The sequence below is a fragment of the Corvus cornix genome, chromosome 18 (genome assembly GCF_000738735.6).
Source record: "Corvus cornix cornix isolate S_Up_H32 chromosome 18, ASM73873v5, whole genome shotgun sequence".
NCBI lineage: Eukaryota > Metazoa > Chordata > Aves > Passeriformes > Corvidae > Corvus > Corvus cornix.
The window spans coordinates 1,077,503-1,098,346 of NC_046347.1; the positions used below are offsets into that span (position 1 = coordinate 1,077,503).

Below are 20,844 nucleotides of genomic sequence, written 5' to 3' on the forward strand. Positions count from 1 at the left end.
AGAGAGACGTGGAGTTCATGGATGGACCCCTCAGTGGAGAAGGAATGGGCTGGATGGGGGCACTCCAGGAGTGGCAGTCAGTGGCTCCACACCCAGGGACAAGTGGCATCCTCAGAGCTGGGGATTGGGACTGGCCAGAAGTTCTGGTGTCTCCAAGTGCCAGGATCAGCCCATGGCACTGCTCTGCCACTCTGCAGGGATCAGTGCAGGGAGCAGTCCAGGAAATGGTGCTGGAGCCAAAGCTGCTGCTAAAGCCTCTTCTGAAAGTCTTTGGGTTGGGATGTTGACCAGGGAGTCAGGAATTGGAGCAGAACTTGGCCTTTAAGTACCTCTGTAGCTGCCACAGGTGTGATCTCTCACGAGAGACTCTGGAGTGTCATTTTTCAAGCTTTGCTGCCTTTTGTATTTGCAGGTACTGGAGGAGAAGAACATCCTTGCAGAGCAGCTCCAGGCTGAGACAGAGCTCTTTGCAGAGGCTGAGGAGATGAGGGCTCGCTTGGCTGCCAAAAAGCAAGAGCTGGAAGAAATTCTCCATGATTTGGAGTCCAGGGTCGAGGAGGAGGAGGAAAGAAACCAAATATTGCAGAATGAGAAGAAGAAAATGCAGGGCCATATCCAGGTATGGTTCTCAGTGACTGGAGATGGAAAAGGGGGATGGGGAAGCTCCCTCAGCATCTCTGCAGGACAGAGGAATTTGGCTCCTGAGTGGAATAAGATGAATTTTTTTCTCTTCTCTCCCTATGTTCAGTGTGATGAGCTTTGTGTGGTCTCCAGGCAGGTGAGGGTGAGGACAGAAAGTCAGGATGCCCTGTCAGTGTGTGCTGAGAGATAATTAAAGGCAGCAAAGTGCTGCTGAGAGGGCAGGAGCCAGGAATGACTGCATGGGGCTTTGCAGGCTGATGGGATGGTGTCACTTGTGGGAGAAATGTTGGGTTTTTGACTGAATTCCAGTGAACATCATGAAGAATATTCCTCATTTCACTTTACTAAGACAGTGTCATTTCCTCCAAGTTACTTGGTTGAGGTTTTTTTGAAAATCAGATTATTTAGATGCTTCCTTTTAAAAAATGGTGTCCCTGAAAAAGGGAGTAGCTGAGAACTTAGCTGTCTTTCAAAATGTTAAAAGTAGTTGAAGAGGAAATAAACTCCACTTCTCACAGCTCTTGATGCCTTTTCATAGATGTCCATTAATCATATTTAAATGAATGATATTTAAACCCACAAATGACCCTCAGAAGCACAGTGCATTATTGCTTTTTACCTCTTTGTGCCAATAACTGAACTGTCTCAGCTGTGATTTTGAAACAAGAAGAGCAGTTTCCTTTGGAATCTCTTCCCACATCCTGGCATTTTCCCACCAGGTGCCCGCGTTCAGGTGCAGTGTGCTGGGAAGTCTCTGACATAAAAAGCCTGATCTGATTTGGTTGTCATTGATGACAGATTTTTTATTTTATAGTTGGAATTAGGAAGGTGAAAGACTGTGGAAGTGAGTGGGTGTTTCCTAGACAGCACATTTCACCCAAAGCTGGAATTCAGAGCATCAAAAATTCCATGTGTATCCCATGGCCCTTCATTTTCTTACCAGATCATTGATCCTGTAAATGGATCCAACAAGGAAATGTGGGTTTAGTGTGTGTTAGGGTAAGAGGCTTTTCACAATAACACATCTCTGTCACTAAATTAAAAAAAATAAATGTTACCACATGGATAACCTGGAAGATGCACAGATGCAGTTGTGTCTCTTCCCAGGACCTGGAGGAGCAGCTTGATGAGGAGGAGGGAGCTCGGCAGAAGCTGCAGCTTGAAAAAGTGACAGCTGAAGCAAAGATCAAGAAGATGGAGGAGGAGATCCTACTGCTGGAGGACCAAAATTCCAAATTTCTGAAGGTGAGAGCAGTGTGGAGGTGCCAAGGGACAGCTCTCAAAGCTGCTGGCACAGGATCTGTGACCTTTGCACCTGGACACTTGAGGGCTGTGAACAGGGCAAGGCTGAGACGCTGCAGAGGAGTTTGGCCTGACTTCCCAGAGGGAGTTTGTCATGCACTTTCCCTTCATGACTCTCCCAAATCTTAGACCTGGAGGAACTCTTTGTAGCTGCCATTGTTCTTTGCAAACAGTTTTCTAATGCTGCCCTAAAGCCAGGCCTCCTGTGTGCTGACTTCCAGGTCTCTCTTGGAAAATAAGTGTTCATGTTTCCCCACAATTCCAGTTGATCCTTGATACTGACAGTCACTTGAAATGTGCTCTGTGCTACCCCCAGTGGGTTTTGTACATTCCTTTATTTGCATTGCTTTGGGATTCTTCAGGTTGAGTTTAAGAAACTATTTTTTGTTTCTTCCTCCTCCCCAGGAAAAGAAGCTGATGGAGGATCGGATTGCTGAATGCTCTTCTCAGCTGGCTGAAGAAGAAGAAAAAGCCAAGAACTTGGCCAAACTGAAGAACAAGCAGGAAATGATGATCACTGATTTGGAAGGTTTGTTCTGCCTGGAATGGCCTGGGAACAGCTTGGACATGGTGCCAGGAGGGAATGGATCACTTGGGACAGGGAATGCAGTGTCTGCTCAGCCTGTGAAGTGTAACCTGAGCTGCAGATACTCAATAGCTGCTATTTCAGCCAATTCCTGAAGGAAATCTGTGTCTCTTGCAAGACTTGTTGCATCTGGCTGCTCAGTCTCTCTCCTGCTGAACTTGTCAGGTTTTCATTTTTGAGAATCTGTTTCCTTTACAGACACACTCAGAAATTCCTGCTGTTGCCTGTATCCATTAGCACCAGGGGAAAGCATCCTGGCTCCTGGGAAGTTGCTCCCACTCTTCTCTTACACCAGAGCAATGCATTCCTGTAGGAATGGCAGCAGGCACTCTTCAGGCTTCCGGGATTGTTTTTTAACAAGCAAATCTCAATTATTTTGCTTTTCTTAATGTTTTATCTGCCTTATATTTATAGACATACTTTATTTTACAGTGCTTTATTTTTAATGAGCAGCCTGGTCTGGTGGGAGGTGTCCCTGCCCAAGGCAGGGGGTTGGAATGAGATGAGCTTTAAGGTCCCTTCCAACCCAAACCATTCTCAAATGGTTCCATTTATTTCTGATTGTTCTGCCAGTGTTGTCACTAGCTGAACCTGCCCCATATGCAACCTCTCTTGGTTTTATGTTGGTTTTTTTTAATTACTGTAGATACTGTGCAACATTAATGAGCTGCCAAGTCAAAGTTGCAAAAGAATAAGACAAAGTTGCTCTCTGTGCCCTAATTTGGGAATAGTTCTTGCACTTGGCGTGTTGTAGCCTGTCTTGCTACATACTTTAAGGCTGATGTGCTTCTGGAAGAATATCAAAGTTTTACCTTATCTGTATAGGAAGGTGTTGAACTAACAGGGGTAGCAGTGATTGATGAACCTTGTCTTTAACAGTTGCATTCAGAGACCTTAAGATGGGTCTAAGTAAGCTTTACTCACTGGAAAATAATGCTGGAGCAGCTCTGTGCTTAAATCAGGACTAGGAACTTGACAGATGTGTTTGGTTACAGAGCCATTCCGAGACTGATGACCTTAGAAGTGGAAATTAAAGCTTATATTTAAGGCATGCAATTTCTGGGCTAGGAAAGCAGAGTAAAATGATATTTGCTCTTGGAGATGATTCAAGAAGCCATTAAGGTCTCTCTGCTAGAGTCTTGGCACTGCTAGGCACTGATATTTGGGGAAAAAAAATTAATTCAGTTTGCTGTGAACTTTCTCAGTTACAAAACTGGGTCTTGTGACACTGCTCTAACTGTCACTCACCAGGAACTTAATGTAAAAACAGAGGGAAGAGTACAGTTCTTTGGGAATGTGAAACTGTTGAGAGAAAAGCTGTGTTGCTTTGAGTTGTCTGGAAAATCCCAGATAGCCCAGGGTGGCTCTGAGGTGATTCTTGACCATGGCTCCCTTTCCATGTTGAAGATCCTGGTCCAGGAGGAGGCTTAGGAAGGGTGAGAGGGAAATCTCTGCACTGAGGGCCCACAAAGTATTGAACAAGGGTAATAACTCCTGTTATCACATGGAATCCTAAATATATGCCAGTGCCTTTAGAATTGTTCTGCTCAGCAAAACCTTCTGTGGCTGAGCTCTGTTCCACCCCTGCTCAGCAGTGGATGTGGGCAGCACAGCCAGGGTCTGTCTGACTGTGCCACCAGAGTCAAGGACATGTTTGATTGCTGTGGCAGTGCAATGGGATGGTTGTCCCAAAGAATTCCTTAGGGCAGGAGTATCCTGGCTACACAGGTCAGTCACTGGGAGGAAGCTCTCAGGGTTGCAGAGTTTTGCTCAGTATTGGTGGGATGTGATTAAACAGCACAGATACTTGCAAAAATGGTTTGTTCAAGTTCTCTTTAAGCTGTGCTGTTTTCCAGTAGACCTTTTTGAGTCTGGCCTAGCCCTTCCAAAGCCAGGCAAGCCAGCATTTGTTCCAGTCCATAGTTTATCTTCTTTTTGAGTGTTGATTTCTGGGATTGTCTGGCCTAACAGCTCAAGCTGGTCTGTTAGATCCCACTCCTTATTTTCCACCAAGATGTTTCTGTTGCCTCATCTCAAACAATTCACAGTTGTCACAGACTTTCCCCTGACTTTCTGACTAAATCATGCAGTTCTCCTTTGCTATTTCATTTTTCTTCAGACTGGAGAAAGAATTGAGGCAGCATAAATTAAACTTCCCACCCTTCCTGCCACCCCAAACCCCCTGAGGGTGACAAGAGAAACAATTCCACATGAATTCAATTCTTTGCTTCCTTTAGAACGCCTAAAAAAGGAGGAGAAGACCCGTCAAGAGTTAGAAAAAGCTAAAAGAAAACTGGATGGGGAGACAACAGACCTGCAGGACCAAATAGCTGAGCTGCAAGCCCAGATTGAGGAGCTGAAGATCCAGCTGGCCAAGAAAGAGGAGGAGCTGCAGGCTGCCCTGGCCAGGTCAGTGTGGGACAAACCTGCTCCCCCAAACTGAATCTCACCTGGCTGCAATCAGAGCTGGGAACGCTGGAATAGCAGAGCTCTGGAGCAGCTCTGGACCCCTGTGCTGTGCACAGACATGGCAAATTTAAAGGAATTCAGTGATCCCTCAGCATCCTTGCAAACCTGCAAAAAGAAGTTTCACGTGGTGTCATAGCGTTTGGGCTCTGGAAGCTTTTTTAATCTCCCAAAATTCAGCCTCAGGAGGGAAGAATGTGTATTTCTCAGTGGGTTTTAACAAAGTGCTGGGCAGGACAGACTTTATCTGGGTCTGTGTGATACTCCTGCAGTCCCATGTTATGCTGAAATCATCTGTATTTTTTAAGTATAATTTTGCAGGAAGAGGAAATTCTACAGATGGAACATTTCTGGGCACTGTTGAGATCTACAAAATCAGAATACTTGACTGTAAACTAAAGCTTGATCATTCTGATAGTGAGCCTTGGTGGGGTCTTGAGAGTAACTGTGGGCTTTTATCTGTAGTATCTGTTATCTATCCCTGGCAGTGTCCAAGGCCAGGCTGGATGGGGCTTGGAGTAACCTGGGATAGTGGAAGATGTCCCTGCCCATGGCACAGGGTGGCAATTTGATGATGTTTAAGGTCCCTTCCAACCCAACCATTCTATAATTTTTTAGGTTTATTTTATTCTAGTGGAAAAGTTAAGATATTTTTGTAGGTAATTGAGGCAGATAGTTATGAGAGGAGGTGAAATCCCATTAACTGTGGTGCCTGTGTTTGACAGAGGGGATGAAGAAGCAGTTCAGAAGAACAATGCACTGAAGGTGATCAGGGAGCTGCAGGCTCAGATTGCAGAGCTCCAGGAGGACCTGGAGTCTGAGAAGGCGTCACGGAACAAGGCAGAAAAGCAGAAAAGGGATTTGAGTGAAGAGTTGGAGGCTTTAAAAACTGAACTGGAAGATACTTTGGATACCACTGCAGCCCAGCAAGAGCTGAGGTAGGATCATGGTCTGTGTAAGAAAGCACCATTGAAATTAATCTTTGATTTACAAAGGCTGAAATGTTGATTTTTTGATGACCCTTCCTCCAGGACAAAGCGAGAGCAGGAGGTGGCTGAACTGAAGAAAGCAATTGAAGAGGAGACAAAAAACCATGAAGCCCAGATCCAGGAGATCAGGCAGAGGCATGCTACTGCCCTGGAGGAGCTCTCTGAACAGCTTGAACAGGCCAAAAGGGTGAGGAGAAAATGAACTTTCTGCTTCAGGAGTTTTTATAAGTACCATAGGTGGCCTGGTTCCTTCCATGGCAGCTGAGCTAAGGTTTTCCATGGTCACAGAGCTAAGCTGTCCTCTAAAAGTGCATCACAATTGCAGCTGAGATTTATCCTGCTGGTCTGACGATACTGCAGCTATTCAGCAGCACATCTGAGGTGTGTGCTCTGGCCACCAGCACCAGAGCAGGCAGCAGGAGACACAGGTGCATCATGTGGCTCCTGTTCTTGTTCTGAAGGAGGATTATTCCAACACTGCCAAAAGAAGAAGTCTCTAGGTCTTGAAATTAGAGTTGGGGTCATGACAAATGTGTGTGTAGACTACTCATATCCTGTAGGGATGTTTTTATGTAGGGAATACTTCACAAGATTTCTTAGTATTTTTAATTAAGTGAGAAATATAGTTAGACTGTTTTTTACTGGCTTTATTCCCCTAAAAATCTTCTGCATGTCTTGTGCTCCTTGTTCAATAAATATTCTCAATAAGAGCATGAAAAGATGGAAAAATACCCTGCAATCTGAAACAAAGCTCCTGTGACAAGACGGTGTCAGCCCTGGTGATACAGCAAGAATGACACTGAAACATCCCTTATGCCAATTACTGCTTTTTAAAAAGGCTTTTGACAAATGTCACTGCAGTGCTGAGAATTGCTTTGTTCTGCACTTCCAGGCTGCTCTGCCTACTCAAATCAGGGCAGCTTTGGTTCATACCTTCCCTTTTATTTCTGTGAGATGAGCCATGCTGTTCTGTTAATGGGCACATTCCTTCCTCCTTGCAGTGCTACCAAAACAGTCATTTCCAGTGCTGCCATCCCAGATCCTGCCTGTCCTGGTCCTCACTGTTACCTGTGCTGGCTGGGAGAGGAGCCCCCTGAATTCACTCAGTCTTCACCTGACACACACACAACGTCACTCAGCAGCACTTCCAACACTCCCTGCTCACGTCTTGCTGAGCACTTGGCTTCAGTCTGAACATGGAAACCTGATCTGCAGAACCACTTGGAGCAGGAAATATTCACCTTTTAACAAAGTGTTGAATTTCTTCCCCTTTGTCTTTCCTAGTTCAAGGCAAACCTTGAAAAGAACAAGCAAGGCTTAGAGTCTGACAACAAGGAGCTGGCGTGCGAGGTGAAGGTGCTGCAACAGGTCAAGGCAGAGTCTGAGCACAAGAGGAAGAAACTCGATGCTCAGGTGCAGGAGCTGACTGCAAAGGTGTCAGAAGGGGAGAGGCTGAGGGTGGAGCTGGCGGAGAAGGCAAACAAGCTGCAGGTAAGGCTCTGGAAGTCCTAAAATCCTGGAAAACAGGCAAGGAACTCAAAGTTGTAACCAAGTGCAGAAACGGCCTGTGGAGGATGTGGGAGGTGACCTCAGTGAAGGGCTCTCACGGACTTGGGAGGCCCTAAAGTGGTGATGTGCTTCAGATGGAGAAACTGGACAGCTGTGACATCAATCCTGAATGTTCTGGGCTGTGCAAGAGTTACAGTGGCTTTGAAGGATGTGGCTTCCATCCTGGAGAGCAAATCCTACAGGGAGCTCTGCACAGTCCAGCTGGAATACAGGATTTTGGCTTGGCTGTGGAATTGAGTAGATTGAGCTGAGCTTTTCCATAGGTGTGAGCAAAAATTCATGGTGGCCACAGGTTTGCTTTTGTGCTCAAAGCTGGGAGCCTGGCAGGGAGGGATTGCAAGCACAGGCCCATTTTTCTGGGAAATGGAGCAAACAGGCAAAATGCAGCCATGGCTGACCTCTGAAGCACAGCCATGAGGACTTCAGGTAGATCCAGCTGAAGCACTTCAAAAAGGGAACGGCCCAGTTCTCTGTGGAGGAAGCTTTCAGGCTGTCCTCACTGTATATAAAAGTAGTGTAGCCCAAAATAATACACTGGCACCTGGCAGTAACCTCTTCTCTTGCAGTGATGCTTTAAACCCAGCTGCCACCCTGATAATCCCTGAATTAATGCTTCCATGAAATATATGGTCCTAGAATTAAAATAGCATTAAAGTGTGAATGCAGGGATCAGAACAAAGTGCTGTGCTAAGTATCAGAGCTTAATAGCATAACTCTTGCTTTGTTACTGCACTTCAGGACTGACATTCAGCTTCAGTTCTGTAGCCACACCTCAGTATTTTTAGCTGGTCTCTCTCTGTTGGGCTCTGTTGCTGCCTTGCCATACCTGGAATTTGTTGAGGTTTTGTGTTGTGCAGTTCCAGCTCCCAATGGGGTTTGGGCTGTGCTGTTACCTTTGGGCTGCTTGCTTTGCAGAATGAGCTGGATAATGTCTCCAGTCTCCTGGAGGAGGCAGAGAAGAAAGGCATCAAGTTTGCCAAGGATGCAGCCAGTTTGGAATCTCAGCTTCAGGATACACAGGTGTGTGTGCAGCAAAGCTGAGCTTGGCACTGGAGCTTTGCTTCTCAGGGAAATGCTGACTGCTAACAGAAAATACATTTTCATTCATGCTTTGGGAAGTCCCCTGGGTAGAAGCTGAATTTCCTGTTGAGTCCAGTGGATTGGGATGGACTGGGTTGGATTGGGATGGCTCAGCTACATGTGGAACCAAGTTTTCGTTATCTGAGCTTCACTACCTGATAGCTGGTAGTTCTCTTTTATATCTTTGTGGGAGATAAGAATCAAATAAAAAACCCCTTTCCAGGTAGAATTTAATGTCAATATCCGTGGGGTATATGAGGAACAAAACCCTGTCTTCTACTGACAGCTTCAAATTCTTACAGCTGAAGTTCAAACTGTCAGGCTTTGGTTCTTAATTAAGAAAATGCAGCTTTCTGCAGATACTCATGACTTCAATGCATTTTGTCTTCCCTGTATAAAAGTTCTAATGGTGACCACTTAACTGCAGAACTCCTTGAATAATGTTAATCACAACTGGAGGGGTTTGTAGGGAGCAGGATGGGGGAGAGGGGATGGGATGGGGGTTACATTACACCTTTCATTGCTTTGTTAGGACAGAAGTTTCCACCTTTAAAGTGACCTTTATCTTTAGGCAATGCAGAAAAACCTGGAAGCATTGTGCCATTGCAGGATTTGCTGCCCCATGTTCTTCCCAGGTGGTTTAAAATAGGTGCTCTGTGCTTGTCTGAAGAAAGGAAAATGTATTTTGAAGGTGACTTCTGTGCTAGTCCCTTGAAAGGTGGAAAAGCATCACCCATTAACTTCTAGAACAGACTCTGGCATGAATTCCCTGATCAGAAGTAAGCTTTATGAAGGTTTAAAAGTGCCCAAAATGAATGGTCAGTGGCTTTTTGAAAACCCAAATAACAGATGTCTTCATAAAGCATGTCCTTGTCCCAAAATCTGAGACAAAAATAAACCTGAAACTCCACAGGTGGAGTTGTGGGGGTTTCAGAGCACACTCAGCTCTGCCCATGCCTGTGTTCCAGGAGCTGCTCCAGGAGGAAACCCGCCAGAAGCTCAACCTCAGCAGCAGGATAAGGCAGCTGGAAGAGGAGAAAAACAACCTGCAAGAGCAGCAGGAGGAGGAAGAGGAGGCCAGGAAGAACCTGGAGAAGCAGATGCTGGCCTTGCAGGCCCAGGTAAGCTGCTGTGAGTGGAGGCTTGTGTGAGGTGTCCCAAACCGGTGTCCCAGAGCTTTGGGGAACACATCAGGGAACCTCCACAGGTGCTGGAGCAGATTGTGGAATGAAGTTTCCTGTGGCCTTTCTCCATTGCAGTGATGATGTGTGCAGTGATCTGTGATGGGCAGGGCTTTGCCCTGCTTAGCACCCTGGAAACTCCCAGTTTTTGTGTTCCCTGAGCTTGCAGCAACATCTCTTCCTGCTTTTGCACTTTGCCCCTGGGTGCCTTTCCTCCCTCTCGTGATGCACTGAGGGACTTCACTTGTTTTTATTGAATTTCAGTTGGCTGAGGCCAAGAAGAAGGTAGATGATGACTTGGGAACCATTGAAGGCCTGGAGGAGACTAAGAAGAAGCTGTTGAAGGACATGGAGTCCCTAAGCCAGCGCCTGGAGGAGAAGGCTCTGGCTTATGACAAACTGGAAAAGACCAAGAACCGCTTGCAGCAGGAGCTGGATGACCTGATGGTGGATCTGGATCACCAGCGCCAGATTGTCTCCAACTTGGAGAAAAAGCAGAAGAAGTTTGATCAGGTACTCCAGTCTCCTGTCATCTTCCTGGCTTTTTAGGATTTTTAAGCAGCATCTTGTTTTTAGTGTTGCTGCAGAAATGAGCCTTGTATAAAGAAGGGTCTGACAGGAGTGCTGTGGTTATTGATAATCCTGTGAGCAGCTGGCCTTTGTTAAGAGGAACTTGCCACTCCCAATTTTGTGAGCCAAATGCCATCTCTGAGGCTTGTTAGATCAAGTAATCAGCTCTTCATATACAAAAAGAGACTTATGCTGAAACGAAAACTTAAGAGTTTTATTGTAATCCCTCAAGGTAGACTAAAAAAACGATCTGAAGAGTGATAGATGGAAATCATATGAAACTTGAGTCTTGATGAGTAGCTTGCTTTCCTCCTCTCCTCCCAGAGGAGCTGTAGCTGTTCTCTTACTGGTACTTTGATCACGACTGATGGACCAGACAGCTCCTGAAGGCCAGTTAAACTTAGAGCATGAACCACTTCCTGAATAAAACACCTGAGGCAGGAAGGACCTGATTGTGGAGCTTAAGAGATAGATTAATTGTTTCTTCTGTTCAGATGCTGGCAGAAGAAAAGAACATTTCTGCCAGATATGCAGAGGAGCGAGATCGTGCTGAGGCAGAGGCGAGGGAGAAGGAAACCAAAGCCCTGTCCCTGGCTCGGGCCCTGGAGGAGGCCCTGGAAGCCAAGGAGGAATTTGAAAGGCAGAACAAGCAGCTGCGTGCAGATATGGAAGATTTGATGAGCTCCAAAGATGATGTGGGCAAAAATGTAAGTATGGTTCCACACTGGGACTAAGAGGGAAAGCTCCCTGGTGGGAGAAGGGTCTGTGACACAAGAACAGAACTTTCTGAAGCTGACCCAAAATGCTGGAGGAATTAATGCCCAGAATAAGGGGCTGGTCCTTGTTAACACGAGGCCTCTTCAAAAGCTGTGTTCTCCCCCTCTGCATGGAGGATTCCAAATGTCAGTTTTATACTTTTGGATCACTGGAGGTGGGACTGTGGTCAGACAGAACTGGTTATGTGTTGCTGCTCTGATAGATGGGGACAGCCACTTCCTCATTTTTGTGTTGCTGGGTGTATTTTTGTGTGTAAATGAGGGATAATGAGGATTTCTGTTACCTTTGGTCAAGCTGGGTTGCAGGACGTGGTTGAAGCGAAGGCAGAGCAGAACTGTGACCCTTCAGTGTCCTCCCTCCTGCACCCAGCTGAGGCAGCAGCAAAGGCCCCCTGTCACAGCCCCACATGATTATCCAAGAAGCAGATCTGCCCTTCTGCCAGGCCTGGGTGAGGGGTGTGGGTCTGCACTGACCCTATGGGGCCTCTGCTTCAGCCCCCCACTGCTGCTCTGCCTGTTCTGATTCATTGTCCAGCTCAGAGGGCCACAAAATGCAGTCCCTGACCTGTCCTGCTGCTCGAAGCTGCTGGTGTGAGGTCCCTGAAGGACAGGCTGTGATCAGGGTTTGTGCCTTAGGTCCACGAGCTGGAGAAGTCCAAGAGAACCCTGGAGCAGCAGGTGGAGGAGATGAGGACTCAGCTGGAGGAGCTGGAAGATGAACTGCAGGCCACAGAAGATGCCAAACTCCGTCTGGAGGTGAACATGCAGGCTATGAAAGCCCAGTTTGACAGAGATCTGCAAGCCAGAGATGAACAGAATGAGGAGAAGAAGAGGATGCTGGTGAAACAAGTATGTCTGGTTTACTCTGTGTTGTAGTCAGAAGGGGGGGAGGGTCTTTTGCCAGAATTCTGGGCCTCTGTGCTACCAGAAGAATAAAACTTTGCTTAAAGATTCCATCCTATGGAAATCCCAAACCATAGAATTTTTACAAACCATACAATAGTTCTGGCTGAGGACTGGCCACTGCCACCAGGCAGTGCCAGGCAGCTGCTCGTGGCATCCAAAACCACTCACGAGGTTTGGCTGTTGCTGCCTGGGTGTATTCCCAGGACAGGGATATCTCAGTTGCATTTTCAAGCCCATCCTGTTTGATATCCAGGAACAAATCCATGGATGCCGAGATAGACTCGAAAATTAACTGAACAGATTCCCAAATGAAAATCATGGCAGAGCTTCCAGGTTCACTGGACTTGAGAGTTCTGGGAACACAGAGATCAGAAGAGCCTCAAGAAATGCCTTTAGAGTTCCATGTTTGTAAGAGAAGATGGTTCTAAATTAACATTAAGTGTTGAGGAATAAGCCAGCCAGTATTTCAAGATTTATCACAGGAAAACAAAATCTGAGAATCACCAGTGTAGAGATATCTTAGGAATAAACCTGGCCTGGAGGGTTTGGAAGGTCACTGCAGTACACAGTTGCTGTTATCTCAACTGGACAAGAGCTCCTGACCTTGCACTGGGAGGGAGATTTGCTTCCAAACAAAACATTCTTTCCTGTTGGTAACGTGTGGCATTTCTGGCTCAGTTTATTTTTGCATAGGTTTGGCTCAGTCCATGTGGCCTGGCTGTTCACAAACTCCTGTTTTGTTTTGGGAAAAGAAGTTGTTGGTGTATAAATGCCAGTAACAGGCATTCAAAGGGAATGGTTTCATTGTTTCCTTGACACAACGAGGTGATTCTAGTTCTTATTTTCCATCAGAGTTAGTGACATCTGCCCTGGAGCCATCCCCTGTGGTGGATGGGAGTGGTGGGCAGGAGGCTGAAATGGAGATGCTCCAGATGCTGAGTTCTTTCCTCGGGTTTCCCTTTTGCTCAGTGCAGAGGTCTCTGCTTCCATTTGGGATTTGGCCTTGCCATCCGCAGTGCCTTCCCCCTAGCTGCCATTCCGTGGCCTTTTCCCATGGAGAGGTGTCCCTGTGCTCTGGGCAGGCCTTTTGGGGTCCCTGCCCTGCTGAGGGCTGTGTGGCCCTGCAGGGGCTGATCCTGCCCGTGGTCCCCAGGTGCGGGAGCTGGAGGCCGAGCTGGAGGACGAGCGCAAGCAGCGGGCGCTGGCCGTGGCAGCCAAGAAGAAACTGGAGATGGACCTGAAGGACCTGGAGGGGCAGATAGAGGCTGCAAACAAGGCCCGGGATGAGGCCATCAAACAGCTCAGGAAGCTCCAGGTAGGCACAGCTGATCAGGGAGCTGGTTCTGTCCTGGGAGCTGCCCAGGTACTGCTTCCATTCAGTGCAGCTGAAGGCAGAGGGAGAATCAGACTCCACTCATGGGTCTGAGAGTATCTGACCTGGATTTATGCTGTACTCAAAACTTACCCTTTTACAGACTCTCAGAATGGTTTGGGTTGGAAGGAACCTTTAGGCTCATCTCATTCCAAACCCCCCTCCCACAAAAAACACTTTCCACATCCCTAGAGGTGTCCAAGGCCAGGTTGGATGGAGCTTGGAGCAACCTGGGATAGTGGAAGGTGTCCCTGCCATGGCAGGGGTGTGACTGGATGATAATTAAGGTCCCTTCCAGCTCAGTCCATTCTAAAATTCCACTCTATAATTCTGTGGAATGCTTGGAGTCTTGGAATGTGATATTTCTGACCAGGCATTGAAGGGTGGAAGGATGAGAAAATGAACTTCTACAATACAGAAGAACTGGAAATGCCTTTAAGTGGAATGAAGCCACTTAGGGAGAAAAGCTTTATCTCTTAGGGGCTGGAATGTGCATCAGAGCTAGAATGGATCTTGTGGTTGTCCTAATGCAGCCTGGCTGTTCCTTACCCTGCTTTCCACCTGCAGGCTCAGATGAAGGACTACCAGCGGGAGCTGGAAGAGGCCCGAGCATCCAGGGATGAGATCTTTGCCCAGTCCAAAGAGAGCGAGAAGAAGCTCAAAAGTCTCGAAGCAGAAATACTCCAGCTCCAAGAGGTGAGTTGGAAATCCAACAGATTTGTTTTTCTTCCCAGAGTAAGGCAGAGAGTGAAAATACTAAAAAACAAGGTAGTGAGTTGACCAGAGAAATGGGAGCCAGGAGAACTCTGGTTCCCCTGCTCCAGGTCATCACTGAGGTCTTTACAGCTTCATAGGAATCATTCCAGGAGTCTGGGCTTCCTGGATAGCAGGGAAGCTTTACTGCTGCTTAAACACACTCGAGCCTTCCCTACGGTGTGCTGGGTGGTTCAGGAGTCTCTGAGAGGTGCAGTGCTCAGTGTCAGCACTGAAATGGTTCTTAGGGTTTATATATTTACAATTCCCTCTCTGGCCTCAGTGAACCATTTGTGTGTGTGGAGGTTTATCCCTCTGCCCTCTCAGCCCTTTCTCTTATGGGCATCAATGTTGGCACTTTATGTAAGAGCTCCAAGTCTTGCTGCCTCTCTCTCATCTTCCACTCTCGCCCTGTGCTGCCACAAGGTCAGACTGCAGAGTGTCTCTGTGCCTCTCTTGTCTGCTTTAGCTGCAGAACAAGGCCTGCAGCAGTTGTCCAGACTCACCACACTTCCCTTGGAGCCTTCACAGATAACGTGGCACTGCCTGGAGCTTCTCCAGGCGGACTTCGGTGGCCTTCAGGCATCAGTGTGGCACTCGTAGAGCATTTAATTGTCCTTAGCAAATGCTTGAGTGTTTCTGCCACTTAAGGGATTTATAATCTGGGGTTCAGTGCTGTGTGTGCTGTTGTGCTAAAGCTTTTCAGTTTTTATTCTCTTCTTGCCTTCATGCTGAGAGCTCTGTGAGAACCTAAAACATTTGCTTAATTTAGCACCTGCTGTACACTGACTGTGTCGGTCAGAGCATGTGGCACAGTGGTTGCTCCTGCTGCTGAGGGCTTGGGTGTTACTGATCTTCCTGGATTTTCTTCGCCTTGCTTTGTGTAGGGAACAGGGAGAAGTAACCCCATTGCAGTCCCCGGGCAGTGCGGGAATATCCGGCTGATGTGTCCTGCTGGCTTATCCATTAAAAGCCCCCAGGGATATCCCAGTTCACAGCATCTCCCAGAAGCTGTTAGGAGGCCGAGCTGTTTGCAGAAGCTGTAGGGTTCCCGAGGCTGCACTGACTCTTTCCCACCCTCGGCAGGAGTTCGCGGCGTCGGAGCGCGCCCGGCGGCACGCAGAGCAGGAGCGGGACGAGCTGGCGGACGAGATCGCCAACAGCGCCTCTGGAAAGTGAGTCTGGGCTGGGACAGGGAGGCTCAGGCTGGATCCCAGGGAAAGGTTCTTTCCCAGAGGGTTTTGGGCCCTGCCCAGGCTCCCCAGGGAATGGGCACGGCCCCGAGGCTGCCAGCGCTCCAGGAGCGTTGGGACAGCGCTGCCAGGGATGCCCAGGGTGGGAGTGTTGGGGTGTCTGTGCAGGGCCAGGGGCTGGATCTTTCTGGATCCCTTCTAGCTCAGGAGACTCCCTGATCCTAAGTGACCTCCCCAGGAGCTCTGTGGGCTCTGGACACGCCCTGACCCCTTCCCCTGTGCAGGTCAGCTCTGCTGGACGAGAAGCGCCGGCTGGAGGCTCGGATTGCCCAGCTGGAGGAGGAGCTGGAGGAGGAGCAGAGCAACATGGAGCTGCTCAACGAGCGCTTCCGAAAGACCACGCTGCAGGTGAGCCCAGGGGCAGCCGCTGCTGGGGGTGACATCCACGGAGGCTCTGGTGGCACTGAGTGACCCCTGTCCCCTCCCTGCCAGGTGGACACGCTTAACTCGGAGCTGGCCGGCGAGCGCAGCGCGGCCCAGAAGAGTGAGAACGCGCGGCAGCAGCTTGAGAGGCAGAACAAGGAGCTCAAGGCCAAGCTGCAGGAACTGGAGGGCTCTGTCAAGTCCAAATTCAAGGCAACAATTTCTACTCTAGAAGCCAAGATTGCACAGCTCGAAGAACAGCTCGAGCAGGAAGCCAAGTAAGGGGAAAAACCTGGTTGCCTGTATGGGTTAAAGGGCTGAAAGTTCCATGCTGGAAGTTTCTGAAAGGCCTTGGGTTTATTGTCTGGAGACTCCTGTTTAGGGGATAAACTTTACCAAGGCAGCTGTAGAGTAACTGGGGTTGGGAGTTTCAGAATCGATTTGCTTCCTGCCAGCTGGATGAACCCTGCAAGGTGTTGATGTCCCAGAGCCACAAGGTGCTGCAGGAGTTTCCTGGGACAAGGTGAAATGTCCCCTTGAGACCCCTGGTTGCTTGGTTAGAGGAACAGCTTAGGTGGGACAGTTTGAGACTAATCCTGTGCTCTCCAGAAGTCTTTCTGCAGTGAATTATCCATCTGTCCTTTCAATCCTATTCTCAAATTTCACTTTTTTAGCTGGTTCCTCCCCCCATCTGCAGCTGGGGGTGTCCTACCGCCACCTCTGTCCTTTCTGTGCCCTGGGCTCTGCAGCAGGCCCGTGTTACTGGTTAAGCAGCATCTTTAAAGCTGCTCTGTCCAATCTCGTTGTGAGGGCACCCTCTGAGCCCTCTTTCCATACTCACATGGCCCCAGGGCAAAGGCTTTGTGCTCTGAGAGCTGCATCCCTGCATCCCAGGCAGCCCCTGGCACGAGTCAGTTCCATTGCTGGTGTCTGGCATGTGCAGAGAGCTCAGTTACACCTTCAGGAGGGACAGATCCCGTGTTCCCAGCCCTCAAGTACTGGGACAAAGGATGGCTTTGGATTGTTCCAGGGAAAGAGCAGCTGCCAACAAGCTGGTGCGCCGCACGGAGAAGAAGCTGAAGGAGGTTTTCATGCAGGTGGAGGACGAGCGGCGCCACGCGGACCAGTACAAGGAGCAGGTGTGTGGGGGTCAGGAAAACCTCCCTGGGGTGGGAAGGGCTTGTGAAGAGGAATTGGAATGGAAATACCTAAGGGAATCTACAGTGATGGTTAAACCAGCAGAGAAAGCCCAGCAGGGATTCTCCCTGTGTGTGTGAGCTCTGCTGGGCTGGGCTGTTCCCAGCCTGCTCTCCCAGAGCCAGGAGCTCCGCGGTGTTCCCGGGCACTGAGGCTGTGCTGCGTCCCCAGCCGGGGGGAGCAGGGTTGGGGTGCAGCTGTTGGGGTGACCCCGAGTGCCGGCTTTGGCTGCAGATGGAGAAGGCCAATGCCAGGATGAAGCAGCTGAAGCGGCAGCTGGAGGAGGCGGAGGAGGAGGCCACGCGCGCCAACGCGTCCCGGCGCAAGCTGCAGCGGGAGCTGGACGATGCCACGGAGGCCAACGAGGGGCTGAGCCGGGAGGTCAGCACCCTCAAAAACAGGCTAAGGTCAGTGCCACTGGAACACTGGGACTGGGATCTACCCGAGCCCTTCCGAGCCCCCAGACCCTCCATCGTCCCTGGGGAACATCCAGCTGGGAACTGCTGAGATGAGGGAATGGGTCAAACTGGAGCCTGGTGATGGGAACAAGGAAGCTGCCAGATATTCCACAGGGATATTCCTGACAGCTCCTGAGCTCAGACTCCTCAGAGTTTCCACTGGCAGGTTCCCTGGGTAGCCAGTTCAACCCAGCCACAGGTAAATGTGACAGAGGAGGTGGTTCAGTTGTGCCTTTCCAGTGGCTGGTGCTGGCCCCGTTTTTCCTGGCCCTCACTTTTGGGGATGTTGCAGCAGTTTCCTCGAGAGCAGGTCTGTGGGACCCAGGTCTGTGCCAGGGATAGGGGGGAGTCAGCAGGGATGAGGCTCCTGCAGCCCATCAGCCACGCTGAGGGGCACAGAGGGGCTGGGCCTGGCTGGAGCTGCTGAGCTGAGCTGAGCTTCCCTGGCAGCCTTGGAATTTTGTACAGAACCTGCTCTTGTCTCTGCTGGGTGCTCCTACAGAGGCAGCAGTTTAGGTTACTGGAGACTTGCAAATCTAAGGTGAGGTGTAAACTGAGCAGGAATGCCAGAGAGGTGTTGGAGCTCACGGTTCTGGCTCCCTGGGCAGGGAGGGGGCTTTGAGACTCCCTGTGGGACTGAGCTGCCCCATTCCCACATGGCTGAGCAGGGAGGGCTGCCAGGGTGACCTTTCAGTTCCTGAAGGGACTTTGGACAAGGGCCTGGAGGGACAGGACACAGGGAATGGTTCCCACTGCCCGAGGGCAGCGTTAGATGGGAGAAATTCCTCCCTGTGAGGGTGCCAGGCCCTGGCACAGGGTGCCCAGAGCAGCTGGGGCTGCCCCTGGATCCCTGGCAGTGCCCAAGGCCAGGCTGGACATTGGGGCTGGGAGCAGCCTGGGACAGTGGGAGGTGTGGGATGAGCTGTGGCAGGGGTGGGATGAGCTGAGCTTTAGGATCCCCCCAGCCCAAGCCCTGCGGTGCTCTGGGCTGGCCCGGGCTGTGCAGGACCCTCACCCTGCTCTGTTCCCCGGCTCGCAGGAGGGGAGGGCCCATCACCTTCTCCTCGAGCCGCTCGGGGCGGCGGCAGCTGCACATCGAGGGCGCCTCGCTGGAGCTGTCGGACGACGACGCCGAGAGCAAAGGCAGCGACGTGAACGAGGCCCCGCCCGCCCCCGCCGAGTAGCGCCCGGCCCCGCCTGCATGCAGAGACCTTTCCAGCCCCGGGCAGGAGCACTCGGAGCGCCCTGCCCTGCCCTCGGAACTGCCTTGTGGCCGGAAAGCTGCCTTACGACCCTCGGCATGTGCTACAAGGTTCCTTATCATAGGTCAACCATGTCTTAAGGCTCTCCAGCCTCACCACACTGTACCCTGCTTCAGATATAGGTACAACTGCTTTTTTATATATAGTAAACAACCGGGATCGTCTCTGTTCAGTGCATCTCTTTTCCAGATACTCATTGTAAAGCCATTTTATAAAGCATCATGTGAAGGATGAAACTTTTTTTTATCAATCCAGAAGCGTCATTCCCAGCGGGTGGGTGGCCAGGACAGACCCCTTGCCGTGGCTGTGCATGCCTTGTGTCCAGCAGCATCCTTCAGGCTCCGGGCTCGCCGGCCCCGGGCTGGGCGCAGTCTCTCAGATCAGTGAAGACCAAACCGCACCTGTTTCTTTCTTTTCTCCCAATTGTTGTGATCCGCACACAACCCCTGAGTGAACTGTGAAAAACGGCCTTGGGAAGTGTTAGAGGGAAGTGTAGGGATGAGTGAGTAGTGTCCATTTTTATCCTGCAATCCCATTTGAAGTGTTCTCAGCACCTGCTCCATCCGTTCGTGTCCATGCAGTCCAGGCACACCGAGGTGGGTCCCCGTCCCCTGTACAGCCCTGCGTGCTCAGAGCCCCCGGGGCCCTGCAGACACCCAGGCTGGGATAATGTGAACACCAGTGGGAAATAAACACACAGCACAGGCAAAACTAATTTATTAATGTGAGGCCGAGTCAGGGCGTGGGAGGCTCCGGGACCCCCGGCAGCCCCGGGGTCCTGCGGGGCCGGGGCTCGGGGCTCCCGCCCTGGATGGATGGATGTTGCCTGCCTACAGTTAACATGCCAGTGGATGTGAATCCTTTTTTTTTTGTTGTTGTTTTGTTGTTGTTTTTTTATTTTGAGCAGTATTACAGTGAGTAGTTAGCGTTCTTTTTGTTTAAATAGCTGAAAACTGACATTACAGAAAGTGCCTTAGACACTACAGTACTAAGACAACGTTACATATATAATTTGCCTATATAACAATGATTTAATGTATTAATTTTGACTGTGCTTCATATCATGTACCTCTCTAGTCCAAGTGGTATTATTGATATTAGTGACAATGAATCAGTGTTAACTAGGAAACTTCCTCTGCCACATGCTCAAAACCCGTGGATTTCCCTTTTTGGTTAAAAGCTTTAACATCTGTCGCAAAGGTTTTGTTGTGTGTGTTTGGATATTTTTAATCAAACTGGCTGTTGACCACCAGGCGTCTGACTGCAAATATCTTGTTTTCTTGTATACCCATATTTCTAGACAATGATTTTTGTAAGACAATAAATTTATTCATTATAGATGCGGCCGCCTGCTCTGTTTACTTACTGGAAGAGCTCTCCCGAGGCTGGCATAGACCTTAATAAACGAGATATGACTGGAAGCTGCCTTTTCCCTTTTTCCTGTTTTGTTTGTTTGCTTTTTTTTTCCTTTTATTTTGACCTAAATAGAGCATCAAGGGCTTGGTCTGAGCTGAGCCCTTGCCTTTGAATGCCACTGGCAGGGCCCAGCTGGAGCACAAAGGGAGCTCTGAGCTCTCCTGCTGCCCCTCAGGGCCATGGCACAGGCACAGCCCCACTTGTGCCTTCAGCAGGCTCTGGGCTCCTGCCTGAGCAGTTGCATCCCATATTTTGGGGTCCTGGGGTGCAAAACCTGCCCTAGAACTGGGGGAGGAAAGGCCCAGGAGCTGCAGGAGTCTGGGCTGGGAGCTTTTGGCTCCCCCCAGAGAGGTGGGAAAGGGGGGAGGGAGGTGAGTGGGTTAAAAACGTGAGGGAATGAGGACACAGAGCAGGCAGAGGGGCTGGGTGGGTGCTGCTCCCACCCTTTCCAGGGGACCTGTGGCTCCCGGGCCCTGGCTTGGGGCTGGAGCCTCCAGCACCGAGGGGCTGCTGGAGCCCAGGGGTGGGCCCAGGCTCCTGGATGGAACTTGGTCAGTCCTGGGCAACCTTTTCCTCCTTCACTGCTGTGGAAAAGAAGGGATGAGGAAGGGCTTTTCCCTGCTGCTGGCACGGCTGGGAGCAGGGCAGGGCCTGTCCCTGTCCCTGGCAGCCGGCCCGGGCTCGGCTGTGAGCTGGGACTGGA

The 20,844-nt window shown here is 49.8% G+C and overlaps 1 protein-coding gene across 4 annotated transcripts in view; it reads left to right on the top strand.

Annotated features, from left to right (window-relative positions):
- The window catches only part of MYH10 (myosin heavy chain 10), a 91,608-nt gene extending 71,462 nt beyond the window's left edge, over nt 1-20,146 (top strand). For 2 of the 4 annotated variants that reach the window (XM_039562338.1, XM_039562339.1), the window contains 20 exons: nt 413-619; nt 1,750-1,887; nt 2,350-2,473; nt 4,768-4,939; nt 5,722-5,934; nt 6,028-6,172; nt 7,270-7,476; nt 8,470-8,574; nt 9,603-9,755; nt 10,080-10,328; nt 10,880-11,092; nt 11,798-12,010; nt 13,221-13,382; nt 14,007-14,135; nt 15,279-15,367; nt 15,670-15,793; nt 15,878-16,086; nt 16,839-16,947; nt 17,240-17,412; nt 18,503-20,146. In XM_039562338.1, coding sequence (XP_039418272.1) covers nt 413-619; nt 1,750-1,887; nt 2,350-2,473; nt 4,768-4,939; nt 5,722-5,934; nt 6,028-6,172; nt 7,270-7,476; nt 8,470-8,574; nt 9,603-9,755; nt 10,080-10,328; nt 10,880-11,092; nt 11,798-12,010; nt 13,221-13,382; nt 14,007-14,135; nt 15,279-15,367; nt 15,670-15,793; nt 15,878-16,086; nt 16,839-16,947; nt 17,240-17,412; nt 18,503-18,647 — 3,279 coding nt within the window. In that variant the 3' untranslated portion in view covers nt 18,648-20,146. The remainder of the gene's footprint in view (nt 1-412; nt 620-1,749; nt 1,888-2,349; nt 2,474-4,767; nt 4,940-5,721; nt 5,935-6,027; nt 6,173-7,269; nt 7,477-8,469; nt 8,575-9,602; nt 9,756-10,079; nt 10,329-10,879; nt 11,093-11,797; nt 12,011-13,220; nt 13,383-14,006; nt 14,136-15,278; nt 15,368-15,669; nt 15,794-15,877; nt 16,087-16,838; nt 16,948-17,239; nt 17,413-18,502) is intronic. The other 2 variants (XM_039562340.1, XM_039562341.1) reach the window with 1 other exon arrangement.
- The last annotated feature ends 698 nt before the right edge of the window (nt 20,147-20,844 follow it).